The sequence below is a fragment of the Callorhinus ursinus genome, unplaced genomic scaffold, assembly GCF_003265705.2.
Source record: "Callorhinus ursinus isolate GAN/ISIS: 27379988/994484 unplaced genomic scaffold, GSC_fseal_2.0 scaffold2, whole genome shotgun sequence".
Classification (NCBI taxonomy): domain Eukaryota; kingdom Metazoa; phylum Chordata; class Mammalia; order Carnivora; family Otariidae; genus Callorhinus; species Callorhinus ursinus.
This window is the reverse complement of record NW_027397064.1, coordinates 60,984,400-61,006,059: the sequence shown is the minus strand read 5'-3', so window position 1 is coordinate 61,006,059 and position 21,660 is coordinate 60,984,400. Positions and strand designations below refer to the sequence as shown.

At 40.1% G+C, this 21,660-nt stretch overlaps 1 protein-coding gene across 1 annotated transcript in view; it reads left to right on the top strand.

Annotated features, from left to right (window-relative positions):
- Positions 1–7,994, top strand: part of NOSTRIN (nitric oxide synthase trafficking) — a 55,988-nt gene extending 47,994 nt beyond the window's left edge. Inside the window, exons 12-16 of the mRNA XM_025851550.2 lie at positions 111–199; positions 3,019–3,144; positions 4,097–4,211; positions 5,309–5,398; positions 7,769–7,994. Coding sequence (XP_025707335.1) covers positions 111–199; positions 3,019–3,144; positions 4,097–4,211; positions 5,309–5,398; positions 7,769–7,905 — 557 coding nt within the window. The 3' untranslated portion in view covers positions 7,906–7,994. The remainder of the gene's footprint in view (positions 1–110; positions 200–3,018; positions 3,145–4,096; positions 4,212–5,308; positions 5,399–7,768) is intronic.
- The last annotated feature ends 13,666 nt before the right edge of the window (positions 7,995–21,660 follow it).

Genomic DNA, 21,660 nt, shown 5'->3' with positions numbered 1-21,660 from the left:
AAATCCTCCTGGTGTGACTTCTGGGCTCAGGCTCCCCCTGCACGTGCCCCATCTCAGTCCCTCCAGAACAGGATGGGCAGCGGTGACTGAAAGGGTGATTTCATTGTCAGGCCTGGAACACATGCTGAAGTCCAACTCCAGGGACCCTGCCTTCTCCGACGCAGAGAGTCAAAAAATCACAGCAGCCTTGATGGACGAGGTAAATATTTGCAGCATCCACTTTCCTGGATTTAATGATGAAAGAGCTATTTTTAGAATGCTTGTTTTCTGGGCCGTTTGACCTCTGCTTGCCTTTCTTTTCTCATGACATAGAACAATCTAGTCACAGAGCCTCCTTGACGAGCAGTCTGAGGGATCTGGAAAAATTCAGCTACTTAGACATGTTTGCTTTAGCGTTCTTCCAGGAAACCACTTGTGCCTAAAATAGAATTCCCCAAAATAGAATAATTCCATCAGGGTCTGGAAACCATGTGTACTTTAACCCGGTTAAGAAAAGTGATTAAAAACACAGGGTCTGATTCAGAAAGGCCTGAATTTGGATCTCGCTCTGCCCTTTCCAGGGACTTGGGACAACTTTACTTTTCTCGGTACCTACCTCAAAGGGTTTTTGTGAGGATAAAGTATTAGCTAGAAAGTGCCAGCCCTGTGCACAATCTGTATAAAATCCTGGTAACTATGAAGAGTCCATTTTCCATTTATCCGTCAGCAAACGTCAGGGGCTTCTGAAAATAACAAGAAAAAGGAAAACTGTGACCCCACAGAAGGAAGAGGGTAGTCTGGGGTGTGCGGCAAAAACTTCTGAGAACAAGGGAAAAGCGTTTAGAGGCTGAGGTGGTCTTTGAGGGGAGGGGAGGCACTGTCAGGAGAGGGCAGGGACATCTCTGGGCCTTTTTGCTGAGATCCTGGCCCACAGCAGCACCCCCCTCCCGCCCGGGCTTTTGTGGGGAGCGATGGACAATGTGGCCACTTCAGAGGCACCCACAGTGAAAAGGGAGGCCAGCAGAGGCCTGTGAATTTTACGTAGGAATAAAAACAATCAGATACTAGGAACTACATGTGCTAGATACAGGTTTTCTGCTGTGATGAGAAAGAGAGAGAGAGAGAGAGAGAGAGAGGAAGTTGACTGGGATTCATGTGAGAAGAACTCAGGAAGAGATACACAATCTTCAGCAATGTTTTGAAGGGTACGGGCAGCTGGGCCAGCTCTCTCGGTACCTTGTACGTAGCCTAACTCTCTTGTGAACGCAGGTACCTACTACCTCTGTCCAAATAGGCAATGTCAATAGTTCTCTGGGGAAAGGAGACTGATATAGCCAAGTACAGTTTAATCTATTTTTCAGCTGAGGCTTCCTTTAGACGCGGGGGCGGGGGGAGCTGTTATAAAAACAAGCCTAACATTCTTAGTGAAAAGAAAGGCCTGAATTCTGTTCACTTGGGGGCAGAGGCCTAACACACTTGCAGGGACGCTTGACTGTGGTTCCTATGAAATTAGAAAGCAGTCTGTAGGACATCTTCCGTGACAGTGCAAAATGTTTGGTCTATTAAATCTATGCAAATAATATTTACCAAAATAGAGTCATGTGGAGAATTTTGTGATAGTGTTAAGTTGTAAGTTTATTTCTTCGGCTGTTCTTGCACAGAATTTTTCATTGTCATTACCAGCGTAGAACATGTACTGGGATCATCTGGGTACACGCTGGCCTGATTCACCCAGTGGAGGGTACAAGGTCAGAGAGGGTCTGCCCCCTGAATTCACGGTGTTTATGATGGAGCCAATATGAACCTTCAAGTAGTGGATGCCAAATACCCATGTAACTTGGTTATACCCCTGCATCTGGTGGAGGGAAACTGGTGATATTGGTAGACTTTGTGTTCCCCAGGGAAGGTTTCTGGCAGGAAGAAACTCTGTTTCATTTAAATTCTTCCCCATTCATTGTCTCTTGTTCCTTTAAGTGCCATATTTGAAGCAAGAATGTTGGTAAGGCATGTTCTATGAGAAATTTTTGCAGAAACTGAATATATTTAGACACTGTCTTCAGATATGAGAAGGAGCACCACACAGAGGAAGAAGGAGGCTTGCCCTATGATGTTCTCAGATGCAGACTAGGTCTGATGGTAGAAGGTATGCAGTGGGTTTTGATTTCACCTTAGGTAAGCTTGCCCCACAATGCAGTGGATCATTCCCCATTGATCAGAGGTGTTCAGTCCATGGTTGTGGCCCCCTGGCAGGGATGTAGGGTTAGGAATCCCCATGCTGGAGGTGTGGAAAAGGGAGAAATAATGGTGAGGAAGAGATGGGATAAGCGGGCCCCTTCCATTGCTTAGATTCCAGTCACCCTGACTGAACACAGCTTGTCAAAGAAGCTCTTAGGAAGTTTCTAGTTCAAGGTCAAATGGGGAACAGGAGGTCAAATGGAGAACTAGGAATGTATCTTTAGCTTCACTTATTTTTATACCCAAATAGTCCTGAATATTGTTTCCAGTTTCCAGAAGTGTTACTGCAAACTTTTTGGGTAATATAAGACCTCACCTCTTTAAGAAAAACAATAACACCGGCAGCAGCAACAACAAAACCCACTTCACACCACTTTAGTTTGATTCTATTTGATACGAGTTCAGTTGTGTTCACAATGCTGAGCCGTTCAACTGCCTTTCTTCAAAGCCCTCTGAAAGTCTACCTTCTGTAATCAACACTTTATTATCCCCTTTCTCAATCCTCAACAGAAAACTGAGTAAAGCTATCTGTTGCCACAAAATATTGATCTATCTAGGTTTCCAGTTTATCCTGTTTATGAGTCCAGAATAAGGTGCACTCAACAACCAGGGTTTTCCTTTAAAGTGCTTAAAGCGTCCACTTTTTGCTCTCTTTAACATTTTCTGTGCCTGTCCACATGAGTTAAATGTGTACCTTTCTAGACCTCTTTGTCATCTTGGAAGTTATCTTGATATCCCTTTACCCACCCAGCTGTGCCTCATTTTCTAGAACTTTACTCACATGGCCAAATGATGTATCCACAGACCAATTTGAAACTAAACCTTTTGCAAGCAAACTCCTACAAACTGTCATCGGTGTTAGCAGAACTTGAGCAAAGACCTCAACCCAGCCATCCCTGTAGTAACTCCATCTTCAAGTGGAAAGAAAAGGTAAAAATTTAAGAGATGAGTTGTAATTTCTTGACGGGGCTTGCTGTATGGAGTGGCTTCAAGTAGTGCCAGGGCAAAAAGGCTATTATGAATTATATATGCCATATATCTCAAATCCCAATGTGGAATTTTAAGATAAATTTATTTTTATTCCTTTTGAGTGCAGTGACAAGAGCTAATCGCAAATGAATACATGCTTTGTAGACTAAATACGAGGAGCTAATAACACTTTGGGTTCCTTCTTCTTCCACCTCGTATCTTGACTTTATTCTTTGAACATGCTTTTAGAGTAAAATTTCATACAGACCTAAATCGTAAGATTTTGTGATATGCACTAGTCCCATCCATTTAACAAAGTACAGAATGTGGGTAAAGCGTGAGGACAGTTTGAAAAATTCACACCCATGTATTTTCCCGACGAAACACTAGTTGAATTGATGATGAGCACGTGAATATACAGGAGTCCCTCCTCCTTGAAGCTGTTTTCCATTTCCTGTCAGAAGGGGGAGCTGTAACCATCTTGTGATAAAGGGATTACTTTCTTTTCATGAGACTCAGGACCCTAAACCGATCTCAATCACTTAGAGTCAAGACAATTTCACTTGCGTTAAAGCCAATTAAAGTTGCATTTGAGGAAGCTCAGCTCTGAATGTTATTATTTGACCTGGAGCTGCAGGTCAGAATTGCAAACACAGGCTATACAGTGAGGTAATTTTCTAATTCTGAAAATATTATGGCTTCAGAAACAATTAAGATTTATAGTAGAGTTTAGAAAAGTATTGAATAACTTATTTATATGCTCCCCCCAAAATAAAAAAAAAAAAATTCCTGAGGAAAACAGGAATGTGGAAGAGTTACTTTTCAAAATTACCTTTGATGACAGTGTTGTTGAAATGACTTTTTCTTCTTCTTCTTCTTCTTCTTTTTTTTTTTTTTTGTACTATTTAAACAGCAACAGACACATAGTTACGTAAAAATATCTCGGCCTTTTCTGATGAAGAGATTAGAGAGTGTTGTGAGCAGGACATCTTCTGGTGGGCAGAGAATCCCAAGTTCCTCATCTACAGGTAATCCCATGCCCACAATAATTTGGGGCCGGATTCTGTTGGTAAAGCACATTGTGACATTTACATTTTATTTTCAGAGTCACATGGGCATATATCAGCTCAAAGAAATTTGCATTTCGGTTAGGACTGATTAATTTGTTAGCATTTGTGCGCTTTCTGTACAGATGTAATCCAAAATGTGGGAAGGAATCAAAAAACAGAGGGTTGGGAGGGGAAAATGTAAGCTATGAGAAGATCCCTTAGATGACTAGCATCCATGTTATTCAGACAGTCTGCAATTTGCTGTCCATACATTCACCCCTGAACCATTGTGAGAAGCTCTGTTTCCACACCGTTCTCCAAACTTCCATGGAAATCCTGTCCTTTCTGTGAGAAACATGGTGATCCCAAGACCTACCTATTCCCTTTATTCAGCTGCCTGACTTTAGCTATTTGCCAACGCACACCCCCCACTTTTCACCTTTCAACATTCACACACACACTCACACACACACATTCACACATGTCATTGTCCCTTGTTTAACTATAGTTTCCATAACCTTCATTCTTGAGTTTCGTGATGAGAAGTTGGCAGGAAGAGTTTCAGGAAAACCCAGGACGTAATGGTCCACATGGTGTAATAAAGACTCACCGTCACAATGTTTAAGAAAAAGAGTTCCATCAGATCCTCGGGATGATGGAAGCAAGCACGTGCTCCAAGGCCCCTATCTCTACCTGAATGGCAAAACTGGTGTGTGTTTTCCAAAACATGCATCAACTACCATACGTATTAGCTAACTGATGTTGATAAAGAAGTTCATGTGGGAAACAATTTTAAATTATCATTTTTATTATTTTCTTCTCCAGACTTATTATGTTCCACATTATGATACAGTTTTTGATTATATCATATACATAGTCCATACACATAGTAGGGTATCATAAATGGTTACTATACCAAGGAATGAATATTGTGTGAAATTACAAACTTTCCTTTTGAGAAGATGTCAGTATATTTAGGCTCTGTACCACACCATGAAATAACTCAAGAGCTTCCCATCATATTCACCTTGCCTACTGACATAGCATTAGTAATTATAACTGGATCCAAATTTCAGCCTCCGGTGTGGCCCAGCTCGGCAGTGGTCTTTGCAAGGCTTTATATTCTTTTCAAGCCAGACAAGATGATGAATTAAATTTGGAAAAAGGTAAGAATCATTTTCAAATAGTTTGATTGCCTTACCATGTTGAGATCTTTCACTTGAGTAACACTCCTGTCTTTGTTACAAAAGCCTTACAAGTTACTACAACATCAAATCATCTAAGGTTTATAATCACCCTTTTTGAGACATAAAGATAAGGCATGCCAAAAATAAAAGTCACATTGATAAAAATAACTAACATTTATTCAGTGTTTACTAAGTGCTAGACATTGCTGCAAGTACATTGTCCCATTTAAAGTTCATAAAAGCCCTTCGAGGTAGGTATTATTGTTTATTCCCATTTTATTGTTGAGAGACTGAGGCAAAGAAAGGTTAAGTACTTTGACTGAAGTTACAGGAAGTGATAGCACAGGCTTTGAACCCAGAAACCCAGAGTCATGCTTCTTATCACAGTGCTAACTGGGATAGAGTGTCAGTAATGGAAAGTTGTTAGAAAGGTAGCCCCACCTTTTTCTTTTTCAGAAAGCTAAACACACAGGAATGTGAAATGATTTCCTCTCATGGCTTAGGGCAAGCGTGAGTTCTAGAAGTCAGGGCAGAGAACTCCCAGCTTAATGTTTCTCCCATTTACCTCTCAGAAAAGTGGTTTATGGCCAGTCTAGGAAATGACCCCCTTCGCTGTGTCAAAGATTTTTTTGAACATGGAAAAGTGTGCTGTCATGGGTTACCCTCATCATTAAATAAGAAAAAGTCACTAGCCTCAACTTTCTTTGTGTGTCCAATTAGCAACCATATTTGGATGTTAAAGCTAAGGCAGAGACCCGGAAATGAAAATGTGAGTGAATGAGAGTTGTGTTGTAGGAGAGAGCCTAGCCAACAGGAAGTCACGATGGATTTTGCAGCCATACAACAGGGACACCACGTACTTGCTATTGGTTAACGGGTGCTTCCTTTTCAGTTCACCAGCCAGATTTCTTCCAGCAACTACTTTTCCTTCTAGCTCAGAAATAAATAAAGAAAAAAGGAAATAGAAAGTAGACCCTCTCCTCCATTCATCTTAAATCAATGTTGCCTTTATTTAAAAGTAGGAAGTGTTCTGGAAGTCACTTTGTTCCTCATCATGTCACCCTAGGTTTACCCTACAGCAGTAAGTGAGTAAATGAAATGCTGTATTCCCACTTCCCATATGAGTAAAAAACACATTTCCCAGATGCCACCTAGACCCTAGGGCCTGGCTTTGAGTTACATAGGTATACAATAAATTCATTCTCTTCTTCGTCTTCCGCTCTGTTGGCAGCAAAGTCTACTTATACTTTATATTGTAAATGGGTTCTTTAAGTAAACGGAGCCATCAGAGGCTTGGGGAAGCTGGCAACAAGACTTTAAATTATTTGTTTGAATTCCTGTTAGTAGACTGTGTCGATACGCTGACCGGAGATCTGCTGACCTGAGAGAACTCATTGGAGGTAGAACTTAGACTGAGAATGATCTCCTGTAAGAATAAGAAGTGATTTATGAGAGAGGTGGGATGGAAGAGGGGTGGACAGTCCTTTGCCTAAGAAAGAAAATAATTGGGGAAGAGAATGAAAGAAAGACTGAAAAGTTACCTCAGAAGGATGCTCAAGATAAAGGAGCTCTTGGATCCTGAAGGAAGACGAAGTTTCTGCTTTGATGTATAGTCAACAGCCAGAGGGGAAGGACTCTTTCTCACAAGAGAAAGATTTAGCCAGAGGATTTGGGGCACCAGGTTAAGCTTTAGGGTTATTAATATCAGAATAGTATTATTTAAAAAGAGAGAATTACAGAAGGGCCATGTGTTTCTTAGGAAGTCCGTGTATTTGATTCATTGCTTTAAGAAGTATTGTCTTTAAATTGATAGCTTATTAAAGCGATCTACATTGCTGAATGGGGAGTTGTGTTTCTGTGCAAAGCTGTGAGTTGGAACTCTGGACTATAAAACTGGCTCATGTAATGGAGAGAAGCTGTCTTGAGCTAAAGAAAAGTCTTGTAGCTGAGACATACTCCTAACAGTCACCATACCAGACTCCCTCGGCCACCAACATGAGAAACCCTGAAAACACAGACACCGAGAAAAGTTTGATAGGCTGTATCCAAAGTAAGCCATCCAGCACAAGAAGTATATATGATCCCCCATGATACTGTTTTTAATGAAACTATCTTACGGCATAACTTGATTACCTATTACCTTATTCTTTTTAATATTCCCTGCATTATGCCTGCTTCATACGGAGGTGTTCGATAAGTTTTGCTTCATCTGAATCATGTGCAGAGAATGATGTTACCAAGTAACTCCTTGAAAGTAGAATCTCCTTAAAACTGTCCTACCAGCTGGGCTCGGGCATGTGCTTAAATAGCAGAGAGCCATTTGTCTAACTAAATATGCATTTTTCACAGGCGACATTGTGACTATATACAGGAAACAAGAAGAAGGTTGGTGGTTTGGTTCCCTGAATGGAAAAAAGGGCCATTTTCCTGCTGCTTATGTGGAGGAGCTCCCTTCAAATGCTGGGAACCCGGCTACCCAGGCATAAAACAAGATTCCGAACACACCGCCTTCCTTTGTCAGCTGTACAGGGCAGTGCAAATAAAGATAAATGCTGTAATCTTTACAAATAGAGAATGGAGACTCACCCGTGTGTCACCGCACTTTGCACTCTTGCTTGTTTGCTTGAAACAGAATCAGAAGATGGAGAGTGGAGGGAGGCAGGAAAGAGGCCCCACAGCAACCAGAGTTTTCAAATCTTAAAAAACCCTAAAGCTGCCCCAACACAGCCCCCGGGGTCACACAGGGAGGGAGACGGAGTTCAGACAGTTCAGCCACTTGCCTGAACTCACATAGTTTTCTGGTAGCACCACAGAGATTAGGACTTAGATGTCCTTTTCGTCTGGATTGTGTGGCGACAGGTCAGAGCAGGCCTGTGAGGGGTCAAGCAGGGCCCGGGAGGCAAGGAAGAAGAGATTTAAGAATGAGATGAAGAGCTCAGCCGAGCCTGGCAGGTCAGAGCCCAGGTTAGGAGAGGGTAGAATAGAGGATCAGGAGCTGAGGTCAAGAGTCCCGATTATCAGAAGAGGGGATGGTAGACAAGAGGTCTGGCTACTAGGCAGAGGAGCTCAGTGTAGAATGGAGTTCCATCCTCAGCCAGCAAGCTTTGAGGCCGTGGCTTCTTATATACCCCCCTGTGCACACCCAGAACTGCTCTTAGAAGTGAAGTCAGGTGTGAGCCGGAGACGGCTTGGGATCTGAGAGCAAGAACGAAGTGGATAGGAAACGGTTAGGAAGGAGACAGTGCCTGAAATCTCTTGCCTCCTTGTCCATTTGGAAACTTCATATACCAATTTAGAGATAAGAAATTTGCACTTCCCAAGTAGGTCATGACGAAGGGAATACCCTAAGCAGCTTCTCGGTGAAAGGAACCTTAAATGCTAATGAGTCTCTCTGGATCAAAAGTTCTAGAAACCAACATTTACTGTTAAAATGGAATATTTAGAGAGAAGCAGCTTTATGCTGTTTCCCCAAATGCCCTTTAATGGGAAAATATTGGGGCTGAGAGAGGGTAGGCCTCAAATTTTTCCCAAGGGGAACATATTAGAATGGAGAGAAGTGGTACAGCAGCGTCTTGCAGAAAATGACCTAAATCAGCCTGGAGATCACACTCTCCTGAATGGGGGGTTATAGTGTTGATAGAAACATCTAGGCATGTTTACTCTTGTACAAAAGAGTGTGACATTAGAGTAATTAAAATCCATTTATTACTCTCATGCCACCTACCTCTTTTTTTTAATTTATTAAATTTTACACTCTCAAAAGGAATTTTTCAAACCAAGGTACATATATTTTTTATACTCTGCACCATTACACTCCTATAGAAGGAGTAGAGATATTTTTAGATATAGATACCAGACCTGAAGGAGCTCCAGTAGAATTTGTTATGTGAGACATAACTTACAACCTAGAAGAACAGATCAGAAGTTTTAATGTCATCCTTAATGGTGTACTAATGCAGGCTTTCTACGTGTAGAAAGTTGGCTGAATAATAGGCCATTAGACCATGAACAGAAAATTGAAATTTATATTTCCTCTTCATCTTCCTTCTTTCCATTAAGCCTTGATGTATAAAAAATTGTGTAGCAATTGACTGTAGCCTACAACGTATCATTTGTGTAGAAAAAGTAATGATAATGGTGGCTGGGCCCTGAAGCTCATTGGAAGTAATTTTCAAAGAAAGATGCACCTCTACCTTTGTAAATCTGTTTTACTTTGTGAAAACATAAATGATTTTACTGTCTTGTAACACTGCTGCAAATTCTTTTTGCATCTGTAACATAGAAATTTTAATGTTCAAGGAAATACTATCGTCAAACTATATGTCCAAATATAGTTGGGTAGAGTAGACTTGTTGAATATCATTTTAGTAGGGCAAGAATTTTCTGAGTGGACAGGTGGGAATGGTATCCCTTACATTTAGATAAAAATTAAGTGTATACTGTGAAGATTAATGATGTACACAAGTCTTCCATACAGAATAAAATATTTTCTAATATTAATAACTTTAAACTCTTAGTTAGGCTTTCATAATTACATTCCATTATGCAGTTTCATATGTCAGGAAGTTTTTAGCAACATCAACAGCCTGACACATAAGCAGTAGAGGTCTGAGCCAGATATTCACTGAAAACATCAGAAAGCGTTATTCTACTTTATCTTCTTTCTAATGGAATACAAGCTGAAATATCTATCATATTATCAACCAGAAAGATCTATTAATTTCATCTTTTTGCATTTTTAATTGCCCATAATAATTAACATTTATAATGACAAAAAGCACTTTAATCACTTAAAGTGCCTTCTGATCTATCAATCAAAAAGTAATATAATATCCAGTTTGGGGTAAAGTAAATTTTATTGCATAGTATTATAAGGCTTTAACTGATAGTAATTTGAGTATTGTGTAACTTTGTTCTTCCCTTCAAAAAATTCCCACCTCCCCCAAAGTCTTGATGGCCTTGGCGGGTAATCAGCCTAACTTAGAACAAGAAAAGTGCATTAGAATCAAATAACATGTCCTATTGTCCTTTGCAATGTTACACAGGAAGAGTGGATAACCCAGGAAAGATAGGCTTGGAGGGGTGACAGGGGGCAAGATCAGGTGGTACTGGGACTTGGACCAGGATGGGGGACACAGCAGAGAAGAGCAGGAACCTTTTGGAGAGGGAGGGCAGCTACAAGGATAGAGCTACACGGATAGTGTCAGAGATTCCCGTATGCTGGGATCCAGAATGGAGAGCCGGGCTCCCAGGCTGCCCAGTGGGCAGCACCACGGGTGAGAAATCAGCAAGCCAGAGAATCCAGACTGTGCTTATGCAGATGGGAGCTCAGTTTAGGGAAACTAAGGGGATGCGTGGGTGCCTGCAGCTGGGGAAATCTGCCCAAGGGGGAGAGCAAAGTAGCCACTCACCTGCGGGGTCATGGGAATGGGAGGAAAGAAGCTTTGGCCTGAGGTTGGAGTAAACAGACTTGCACAGAATTATACAGTGAAACACTCCTTCTCAGAGGAACTGTGGAATAAGGAGAAGCCGACCTGGGAGAGAAAGCAAACTAACCTGGCTAGACAAAGACCTCCACAGCTGGGGGCTAATGATGGAGATCTGGGGACACAAAGGGAGTCACACCAAGGGAGTGCCTAGAAAGGACTGGAGCCTGCCTAGCCAGGTATATGCCATGGCGAATGTGTTGCTGATCTCAGTTTCAGCTGGCTTCTAACGAGTTTTCTGCTTACTCCGGAGATTCTCCAACGGTAGTGCTGAAACCAGCAGCACCGATGCAACCTTGGACTAAGAAATGCAAATTTTGGGGGTGCCTGGGTGGCTCAGGTGGTTAAACGACTGCCTTTGGTTCGGGTCATGATCCCAGGTCCTGGGATCGAGCCCCGCATCAGGCTCAGCGGGGAGCCTGCTTTTCCCTCTCCCTCTGCCTCTCCCCCTGCTCATGCTCTCTCTGTGTATCTCTGCGTCTCAAGTGAATGAATAAAATATTTTAAAAAATGCAACTTTTCAGCTCCCACTTTACCCTGGGTCAGAAACCCAACCATCTGTGGTTTAGCAGGCGCTCCAGGTGATTCTAATGCAAGTTTAAGTTTGAGAACCACTGCTTACTTGAATGAATCCTGATAACAGTGTCTAAACTACAGCAAACACTCCAGCGAAGGAGCACCATTGAAGGAGAAATATATCCAAGGAGTCAGCTCTAAAAAAGAAATATCCCCTCCTTTTGACCAATAAGTTTTAAAAGATGAGTGGTGTTGGGGACTTTGTTGAAGAAGTCTTTCTCCCTTGTGGGGGCTGCTCTACCTAGGGGCCCCTTTTCCTCTTCTTTCTCATGTTCACCCTTGGCCCAGGGAAGAAGGAACACTTTGGACTACATTACACTCTCTCAAAAGAGACTCTTCTTCCTCTTTCTCAGCCACTGACTTCATAATCTCATTGGCAAAGAAAGCATGAGATGGGCCCTATCTTGATACTAGAGAATGAGAAGCAAACAGCTCTCCCCTCTCAGTCCATTCCTCTGTACTCCCTACTCCACCAACCAGGGTCTAGAAGCGGATAATCCTCCTTCTGACTTGCGATCGGAAGGTCCATAGTAGCCTCACACGATGTCACCAATGCCTCTGTCATCCACCTCATTTCATCTCCTCACGCAGGGATTTTTTCACCTCACATCATCACAGGAAGGGTGAGTACAATACAGTAAGATACTTTCAGAAAGAAAGACCACAACTTGTATTCACATAACTTTTATTATGGTATGTTGTTGTAATTGTTCAGTTTTATTATTATTTTGTTAATCTCTTACTATGCCTAATTTATAAATTAATCTTTCTCATAGGTATGGTATATACTGGGTTCAGTACTAGCTACAGTTTCGGCATCTACTGGGGGTCTTGGAACATATCCCCGTGGATAAGGGGGCAACTACTACATTTTGTTGGTCATAATGAATAATGTTGTTGTTACAGACATTCATGAACAAATTTGGGGGGGGAATTCATTTCTTTTGGGTAGATACCTAGAAGGAGAATTGTTAACTGTGTATTTAGCTTTTTTTTTTTCCCCGTGTATTTAACTTTAAAAACAATCCTACAAATTGTTTTCCAGAGTAGCGATTTTATTTTGCATTTCCACCAGCAATGTATGAGAATTCCAGATGCTGCATACCCTTGTCTGTACTTGATATTATCAGTCTTTTAAATGTTGCCATTCTAGCAGGTGTATTTTAATTTCACTGTGGTTCTAATTAGTATTTTCCTAGTGACAAATGATGCTGATCATCTTTCCATGTGCTTGTTGACTATAAATTCGCCATTCTCATCCAATTCACTAGCAGATTTTCATGAATAAACATTTCCCAGGTTGTTGCTTGCCTTTGGGATGGTTGTTGCTTACCCTGAAATGGTCATTTTAACCATTTGCCAGTTTATATATAGTTTCTGTGGGGCAGAATAGCCCAGCCTTCTCACATCACCATTGTCAAGAGTAGGGTCTTTCAACTAGATCTGGAAGGGTAAATAGAAGTTACTGTACAGTGTGGCTGGAACATTATAGATCTGTCACTTAAATTCTAGGTCTTAAAGACGACAAGTCCTTTTCCTCGAAGAGTCTCAGTCTCACTTTTGTAAGGGAAACAGACCAGTTAAAAAACATAATATACTGTGATAAATTCTATAATAGGGCTACATCAAGAGGTATATGAGAACATTTAGGAGAAGCATTAATCAGGTTGAGGAGGTTGGGGAAAGTGAGCTGAGAAGCACTTAAGCAAATGAGAAAGATGGGGTGAGCTACCGGAAGCTGAGAAAGAAGGCGCTGCCCCTCACCACTGGAAAATACACATGTACAACATTTGTCATGCACTAGGCCACAGAGTAAGTCTCCAGAATTGTCTGACCACAACATAAGCTGGAAATTATTACGAAAAGGATAATTTAAAAGCCATCTGCATTTGGAGAACATACACATACGTATACCTGCATGCACATAAGCACATGGATGTACATGCATGTGCACACACACACACACACACACACAAGCACACATAAACTTCTAAATAACCCATGGTCAATGAAGAAATCTTAATGGAAATTAGAAAATATTAGAAATAAAAAATAAAGCTACTACACATTAAAACCTGTAGTTCTAGGAAAGCAGCTTTAAAATGCTATAGGGAAAAGTAGAAAGGCTAAAATTAATGAACTAAGCATCCTAATTATGGATTTATAAAAACAAGAGCAGAATCAACCCAAAGAAAGGAAAGAAATAAAAAGGAAAAAAAGAGCAAAAGTTAATGAAATATAAAGCAAAATAAAATATCAAACAAAGCCACCTATTGGTTCTTTGGAAGGATTAATACATTGAGCAAGCCTCTGTAAGAATAAGAGGAAAAAACATAAATAAATGTTATTTATAAGGAAAAGGTTGGACATACTACAGTTGCAGCAGATATCTAAAAGCTAAAATTATATATTATTAACAACTTTACACCAATTAATTTGGAAAAAAAAAGCAAGCCCAAAAGATAAATTTCTCAAAAAATATGCATTATCAAAACTCACTCAAGAAATAGAATAACTCAGGGCACCTGGGTGGCTCAGTCGGTTAAGCAACTGCCTTCGGCTCAGGTCATGATCCCAGGGTCCTGGGATCGAGCTCCACGTCGGGCTCCCTGCTCTGCGGGGAGCCTGCTTCTCCCTCGCCCACTCCCCCTGCTTGTGTTCTCTCTCTCACTGTGTCTCTCTCTGTCAAATAAATCAAAAAATCTTAAAGAAATAGAATAACTCAATAATTTAATTACTATTAAAGAAATTCAATGAGTAGTTAAAAAAAAAAACAAACTTCCTACAAAGAAAACACAAGCCCAGGTGGTTTTATGGGTGAGTTCAAAAACAGTTTATCTCATTGAGACTTTTTCAGGAAATAGAAAAAAAGGAACACACCCGAACTATTTTCAAGGGTCTAGGACCTAGGTTAACATTGATGCCAAAACCAAAGTTAATATACAAAGGAAAGTTATAAGCCAATTCCATTTATGGCTATAGATATAAAAATTTAAAATAGAATATTTGCTGAATCCAACACTATTTTAAAAAAAAGATTACATATCATGGCTAAATCGGATTTATTCCAGGAAAGCAGGGTTGATTCAACATTTTTAAACAATCTATTGATATAAATCACCATGTTGACAGATTAAAGATGAAAATCTATATAGATACAGAAAAAAACATGATAATATTAACCAACATTACTAGTAATTACTTTTAATTAACTGAGAATAGAAGCAAACCTCCTTGGCCTGATCAACAGAAAAGAAACTGGCAAGTTTGGGAAACTACACATGGTACAGTATGGCTGATGCTCAAAGAGGTTAGATGACTTGCCTGAGATCATGTACCATAGACCAGACCACATCTTAATTCTCGGATTTTTCCACAATACCATTCTGATGCTGGAAAACAGAACTTTTCACAAAACAGTTTAGAATATTCAAGATTTACCATTATACAGACCACATTTATTTGAATCTCAAATATTTCCTCTTTCCAATTAAAGACCTTATCCTCAGCTGCTTCCAGCTAGCTGCTGAGAGAAAGGGATAACATGTCTAAACTCTAAACATTGTTCATGTCATGCCACACTGTACATTGTTTATACTTCCCGCCAGGATATATTTACAATACCAAAAAAGGAGCTGATTTTTTTTTTAAGATTTTATTTATTTGACAGAGAGAGAGAGCCCACAAACAGGGGGAGTGGCAGGCAGAGACAGAGGGAGATGCAGACTCCCTGCAGAGAAGGGGGAGCCCAATGCGGGACTCGATCCCAGGAGCCTGGGATCATGGCCTGAGCTGAAGGCAGTCACTTAACCAACTGAGCCACCCAGATGCCCAAGGAGCTGATTTTAAATAGCTTATATTTCCTCTAGTTTACTTAAAAAGTGGACTCTGGGGCGCGTGGGTGGCTCAGTCATTAGCGTTTACTTTCAGCTCGGGTCATGATCCTGGGGTCCTGGGATCAAGCCCTGTGTGGGGCTCCCTGCTCAGCGGGAAGCCTGCTTCTCCCTCTAACCACTCCCCGTGCTTGTGTTCCCTCTCTCACTGTTCTCTTTCTGTCAAATAAATAAATAAAATCTTAAAAAAAAGTGGACTCTATTTCTACTTAGATAAAACCCTTATCTTTATTCAGAAAGAATCTTGTTCTTTATTAGCTTGTCATTAAGTCAAGAATTGCCTGTAGGGGGGGCACCTGGGTGGTTTGGACGGTTAAGTGACTGACTCTTGATTTTCGCTCAGGTCATGATCTCAGGGTCCTGGGATCGAGCTGTAGGTGGGGCTCAATGATCAGTGGGGAGTCTGCTTGAGGATTCTCTCTCTTTCCTTTTTTTTTTTTTTAAAGATTTTATTTATTTATTTGGGAGAGAGAGAGAGCAGGAGCAGGACTAGGGGCAGGGGAGAGGGAGAAGCGGACTCCCCGCTGAGCAGGGGGCCCAATGCGGGACTCCATCCCAGGACTCTGGGATCATGACTTGAGCTGAAGGCAGACACTTAACCAACTGAGCCACCCAGGTGCCCCATCTCTCTCTCTCTTTCCCTCTGCCCCTCTCCACACTCGCCTGCTCACTCACTCTCTCTCTTTCTCTCTCAAATAAGTAAATAAATCTTAAATTAAAAAAAAAAAAGAATTCCCAGTAGGTCCATCTTTACCATCTAAAAATGGTTGAACATAGCAGCAACACACGTGCAGGTATTGTTGAACAAGTCATCTCTTTTTCAGAGGTATAATTTTGATTTCATATTAAATAACTTTCTATTGTGTCTGGACAATGTGTTCAACATTAACAGATATTTATTAAGCTTCTACTATGTGCCAGACACTATGCTAGGTGATCGCAAAATAGGCAATTCACTGTCATGGTACACAAATCAACACAGAACTAATTGTCTCTGTACAGGAATTTTCTGAGTTGGAAGAGAAGCAACACCGTAATCTTCCTTAACTGGGAAATTGAAATTTTTAAACCATTAGAACATTTTAGCAGATTTTGTGCCAATTCTTTTTTTTTTAAATTTAAACAATTTAGTGATTGAGTTTAATTTTTAAAGATCTCATTGTTCATTTTATTACAAAATGTGGACTAGATAAGTCTACCCCCTTTTGGATTCTGTTTTAATCAACTTTGATACTCGTGCATATTTTTTCATTTAGGAAAATCTCTTCTCTTTGTATCTTGTGTTTTATTTCCATATCAGGAAGATTTTAAATGGTTAAAATTATTTTAGTTTTGCAATATACCATCCTAAATACAATGCATAAAAAGAGCAAACTTAATGAAATAGTTGGTTTGCCTTTCACGTGTATTTTTATTCAGAGTGAAATTTTCATAATGTATCAACTTTCTAATTTAAGCTAATATGTTAATAATATCAATTCCAGAATATTCCTGGGGTGGCACATAGTGACCCTCAAAAATTAGGGTCTTTATATTTGAACCGATAAAGACTTAAACATAAGTCAATAGCCCTCCATCTGACAATTCCATAAAGACCCGGGGTGATGACTGTAGTCTTCAGGCCTAGAGACTGCTCTTAGTGAGCCATTCAGCTCCTAAAGGCTGTTGTTTCCCTGAGATTTGAGGCTGTTTTATCATCTTAGTGAAGGTATTTCCTAAAGATCCAGACAAAATGTATTCCTTTGCTTTCAAGACAGTTTACCTTTCTTTATCGTATTCATTATACTTCTATAGAAATACAAAGGCTGTTATATTATTGAAGTTCAAGCTTGTCTAGAATCTTTGTTAAGAATGTTGTCTTTACATACTTTCCCTACAATACAGCACAGAAATGCATGAGGTGTCGTCCAGGTGAATCTCGTGGATTAGGTGCCAGACTGCCACCTGGGTTTAAATTCCAGCTCTAATGTTTACCAGCTGTGTGACTTGAAGTTACTTAAACTCTCAGTACCTTGGATTCCTTATCTGTAGAACAAGGTTATGGATAATATCACCTCACAGGTTGATGAGAAAATATAAATGAGTAGATATATGTAAAGGGCTTAGAAGAGTAATGGGGACATAAAAGTTTTTAAAAAGTAATAACCATTACTCTAAGGTGGCCAGCTCTAACCAAGTCTTATTTTAGAATGAATCAACTTTCCAGCTGAGAAAACATATCACTATAAAGTTCCATGGCTTAAGGCCCTTTGTTTGGTATGATAGCACACTTTTCTTTATGCTTTTGTCTTTGGATCCCAGCAGTAAAGCTTGGGACTTTCCTGCTACATGGTCTTGTTCTCCAGATCTTGCCCTACCCACCCCCCAGGTTAGAAGTGAAGCATGGCTGTCCTTGAAGAGAAATGGACCCTAAGTGGAAGGTACTCATTTCTTTTCTCATCCCCAATCTTCATTTCTGTAACTTGCAAGTGAAAGGAACACTTCAGAGTTCCTTGCCAAGGCAACCAGCTCAATGTCTTCACTGCATAGTTCAAAACATTATATCGTCAAGAGTTTGTGGTATGAGACATGGTCTTCCTCTAGTTTCAGTGAATGACGATCTTTCTTTAAGTTTGGTGTTTATTCCTTGTAGATATGTTTCAGGTAGGGAATTCAGTAAATATATATTCACTGTAGTAGTTATCTATTTTTTATATCAAATATCTAATCTCTCCCTTAGAGAACTATAACATCCCTACTCTTAGCTCTGTTATTGAGGTTAATCTGCCTCCACACCTGGGCTTTGGCAGGAGCTAGTCTAATCCAAAGCATGTATTTTATTTACCTCCTGATCACCAGTGATTAGTTCAGGGATTAGGATGAGCTTGAAATTGCTGAGGTCCTTAACCTGGAAAAAACAGCTAAACAATGGATCCTGCTAACATAATTTGAGCTCCAAATCAAGCTAGATCTACAAAAACCAAAATTGAGTTTTGATATGATTTTATGTATTCATTTAAATGTCATTAAATAAAAAAATAAGGCCAAATGTGAAGATCTGCTTAGGAAAACTGTACTTTTTTGCTCACTGTACTGCCACTGTTAAAATACTATCTTGGGCCAAGCCCATGATAAAATAGGAGAGGACTTTGTTAGGCACAAGCCCCAGATGCTTCTCCAGAAACAAAGGCACTGACTGGTGTCATATCCCTCCCCCACTCCTCAACATAAACACAGAGCCATCTGAGGGAAAGTCAACCAGGACAATGACTACCTAACTTGCTTACACCAAGCCACGCACCCCACCCCATGCTCTGGTGGGACTGCCCTTTTCAGTCAAGCTTGTCTCAGTCCCAGTGAGGCAGCTCCCCCTCTCCGCACCCCAAGGAGACAAGCACAAACCCCTGCCCACACCAGATCTCCCATCCAGAGAGTTCTGTTGGGCTTCAGTTCTGGTGGAGTTGGTGTCAGGTCTCATTTTGCAAGTAGATTAGAGCACACCTAGTTAAAACTCACCACATTCAGGCCAGGGACCAGACACTGCCCACAGCAGTCAAAGGCAGATCACTGGCCTGAAGGATAGCAGCCAAAACATGACAGCCGAGTGCACACAGCATATACTGCAGACACCCTGTGAAGCGCCAGGCCCTGGGCACTACATGACCTCTTCTTCATAAGGCCATTACTTTCAGGGGCAGGAGACATAACTAGCTTTTCCATCATACAGAAGAAGGCAGAGACTTAGACAAAATGCCAAGATGGAGAAATTTACCCCAAATGAAAGAACAAGATAGGGTCACAGCCAGAGATCTAAGCAAAACAGGCATAAGTAACATGCCTGATGAAGAATTTTAAAGCAATGATCATAAGGATACTCATTGGGCTTGAGAAAAGAATAGAAGACATCAGGAGACCCTTACCACAGAGATAAAAGAGTTAAAAAAAAGAATCAGAGATGAAGAATGCAATAACTGAGATTGGAAACAGGTCTGATGCAATGAAGAGCAGGCTGGAAGAAGCAGAGGAATGAATTAGTGGCCTAGGAGACAATATAATGGAAAATAATGAAGCTTCTGAACAAGAGAGAAAGAAGAATTATGCAACACAAGAATAAATTTAGGAAACCCAGTGACTCCATCAAATGTAATAATATTCATATTATAGGAATCCCAGAAGAAGAGAGGGAAAAGGAGGCAGAAAATTTATTTCAAGCAATAATAGCAGAAAACTTCCCTAATGTGGGGAAGGAAACAGACATCCATATCCAGGAGGCACAGAGAATGCCCTTCAAAATCACAAAAGCAAGCCAACACCTAGACATAATCTAATTAAATTTTCGAAATATAATGATAAAGAAAAAAATCTTAAAATAAGCAAGACAAAAGAAGTCCTTAACTTACAAGGGAAAACCCATAAGGCTGGCTGGAGATTTCTCAACAGAAACTTAGCAAGCCAGAAGAGAATGGTATGATATATTCAAAGTGCTGAATGGGAAAATCTGCAGCCAAGAATACTCTATCCAGCAAGGCTATCATTCAGAATGGAAGCAGAAATAGAGTTTCCCAGGCAAACAAAAACTAAAGGAGTTCATGACCACTAAACCAGCCCTGCAAGAAATATTAAAGGGGGAGGGGTCACCTGGGTAGCTCCATCAGTTAAGCGTCTGCCTTTGGCTCAGGTCATGGTTCCAGGGTCCTGGGATTGAGCCCCATGTCGGGCTCCCTGCTCAGCAGGGAGCCTGTTTCTCCTCTCCTGCTCCCCCTGCTTGTGCTCTCTCTCTTTCTGTCAAATAAATACACCAAATCTTAAAAAAAAAAAAGAAAGAAATATTAAAGGGAACTCTGAGTACAGAGGAGAGACCAAAAGTGATGAAGACAAGAATCAGAGAAAATATCCAGAAACAACAATAAAACAAGTAATAAAATTGCAATAAATACATATGTAGCAGTAATTATTTTGTAAATGGACTAAATGCTCCAATCAAAAAACACAGGGTGTCAGAATGGATTAATAAAAAAAAGCCATCTATATGCTGCCTACAAGAGACTTATTTTAGACATAAAGACACCTGCAGACTGAAAGTGAGGGGGTGCAGAAACATTTATCAAGCAAATGGATGTCAAGAGGAAGACGGAACCTAAATACTTATATGGGACAAACTAGACTTTTTTGTTCTTGTATTGTTTTTATCCTGCTTTCGTATTAGGGTAATACTGGCTTTAAAGAATGACTTTAAATGTCTGCCCTCCATTCCATTATTTGTAAGATTTTAATAAAGATTGTCATTTTTTTGTTTTTGTTTTTGTTTTATTTTTTTAAATGGTAGAATTCACCAATGAAACCATGTAGTCTTGGGCTTTCTTGTGCTGGGAGATTTTTGCTTCCTATTTCAACTTTCATTCTTGTTATTGGTCTAAGATTTCCTATTTTTTGGATTCAAGATTCATGATTCAATCTTGGTATCTTGTGCATTTTTAAGAATTATCTGCTTTTTTCCCAAATTATCTCCCGTTATCTGATTTGTTAGTATATAACTGCTTATAGTGATCTGTTATCACACTATGTATTTCTGTGGTATCTGCTGCATTGTTTTCTCTTCTAGTTCTCATTTTGATTTTTGAGTCTTTTTTTTCTTAGTGTAAAGCATGCCAATTTTATTTATTTTTTGAAAAACGGGTCATTACTTCCAATGTTATGTTATTGCTTATTCTGGTCTCTATTCTATTTATTTCATTTTTATTATTTGCTTTCTCTACTAAATTTGTTAAGTTTCTTCTTTTTCTAGTTTCTTGGGGTATAATTTTTTATTTCAACTTTTTTTCTTAATATAAGCATTTATAGCATAAGTTTCACTCTACCATCTGCTTTTGCTGCACCCCATAGGTTTTCAAATAGTGTTTTCTTTCTTGTTTGTTTTGATATATATGGATTTGCTGTTTGATTTCTTACTTGGCCCATTGCTTGTGCATTAGTGTGTTGTTTAATATTTACTATTATTTAATATGAAAAATACAAAATAAAATGTTGGTAGCACACACTCCAATCTCTAGGGCAGTTTATTAACCTTTTCTCTCTACAGAGATAATATCAATCAATGGTTCCTAAAAGCTGGTCTGCACAACGGGATGGGTCAGTGACAACATTCCCACCAACCCATAGCATTCTTTTCAGATAAATTCTACTGCTATATGATGGTGAGCAGAGCTCTGAGCCAAGTCCTAGGCATGAGAGGCAACTGAGGGGAAGTGCTCTGAAACTCTCTTCCTACTCTAGATAACTGGCTGGAAAATTCCCCCTAGACTTCAGG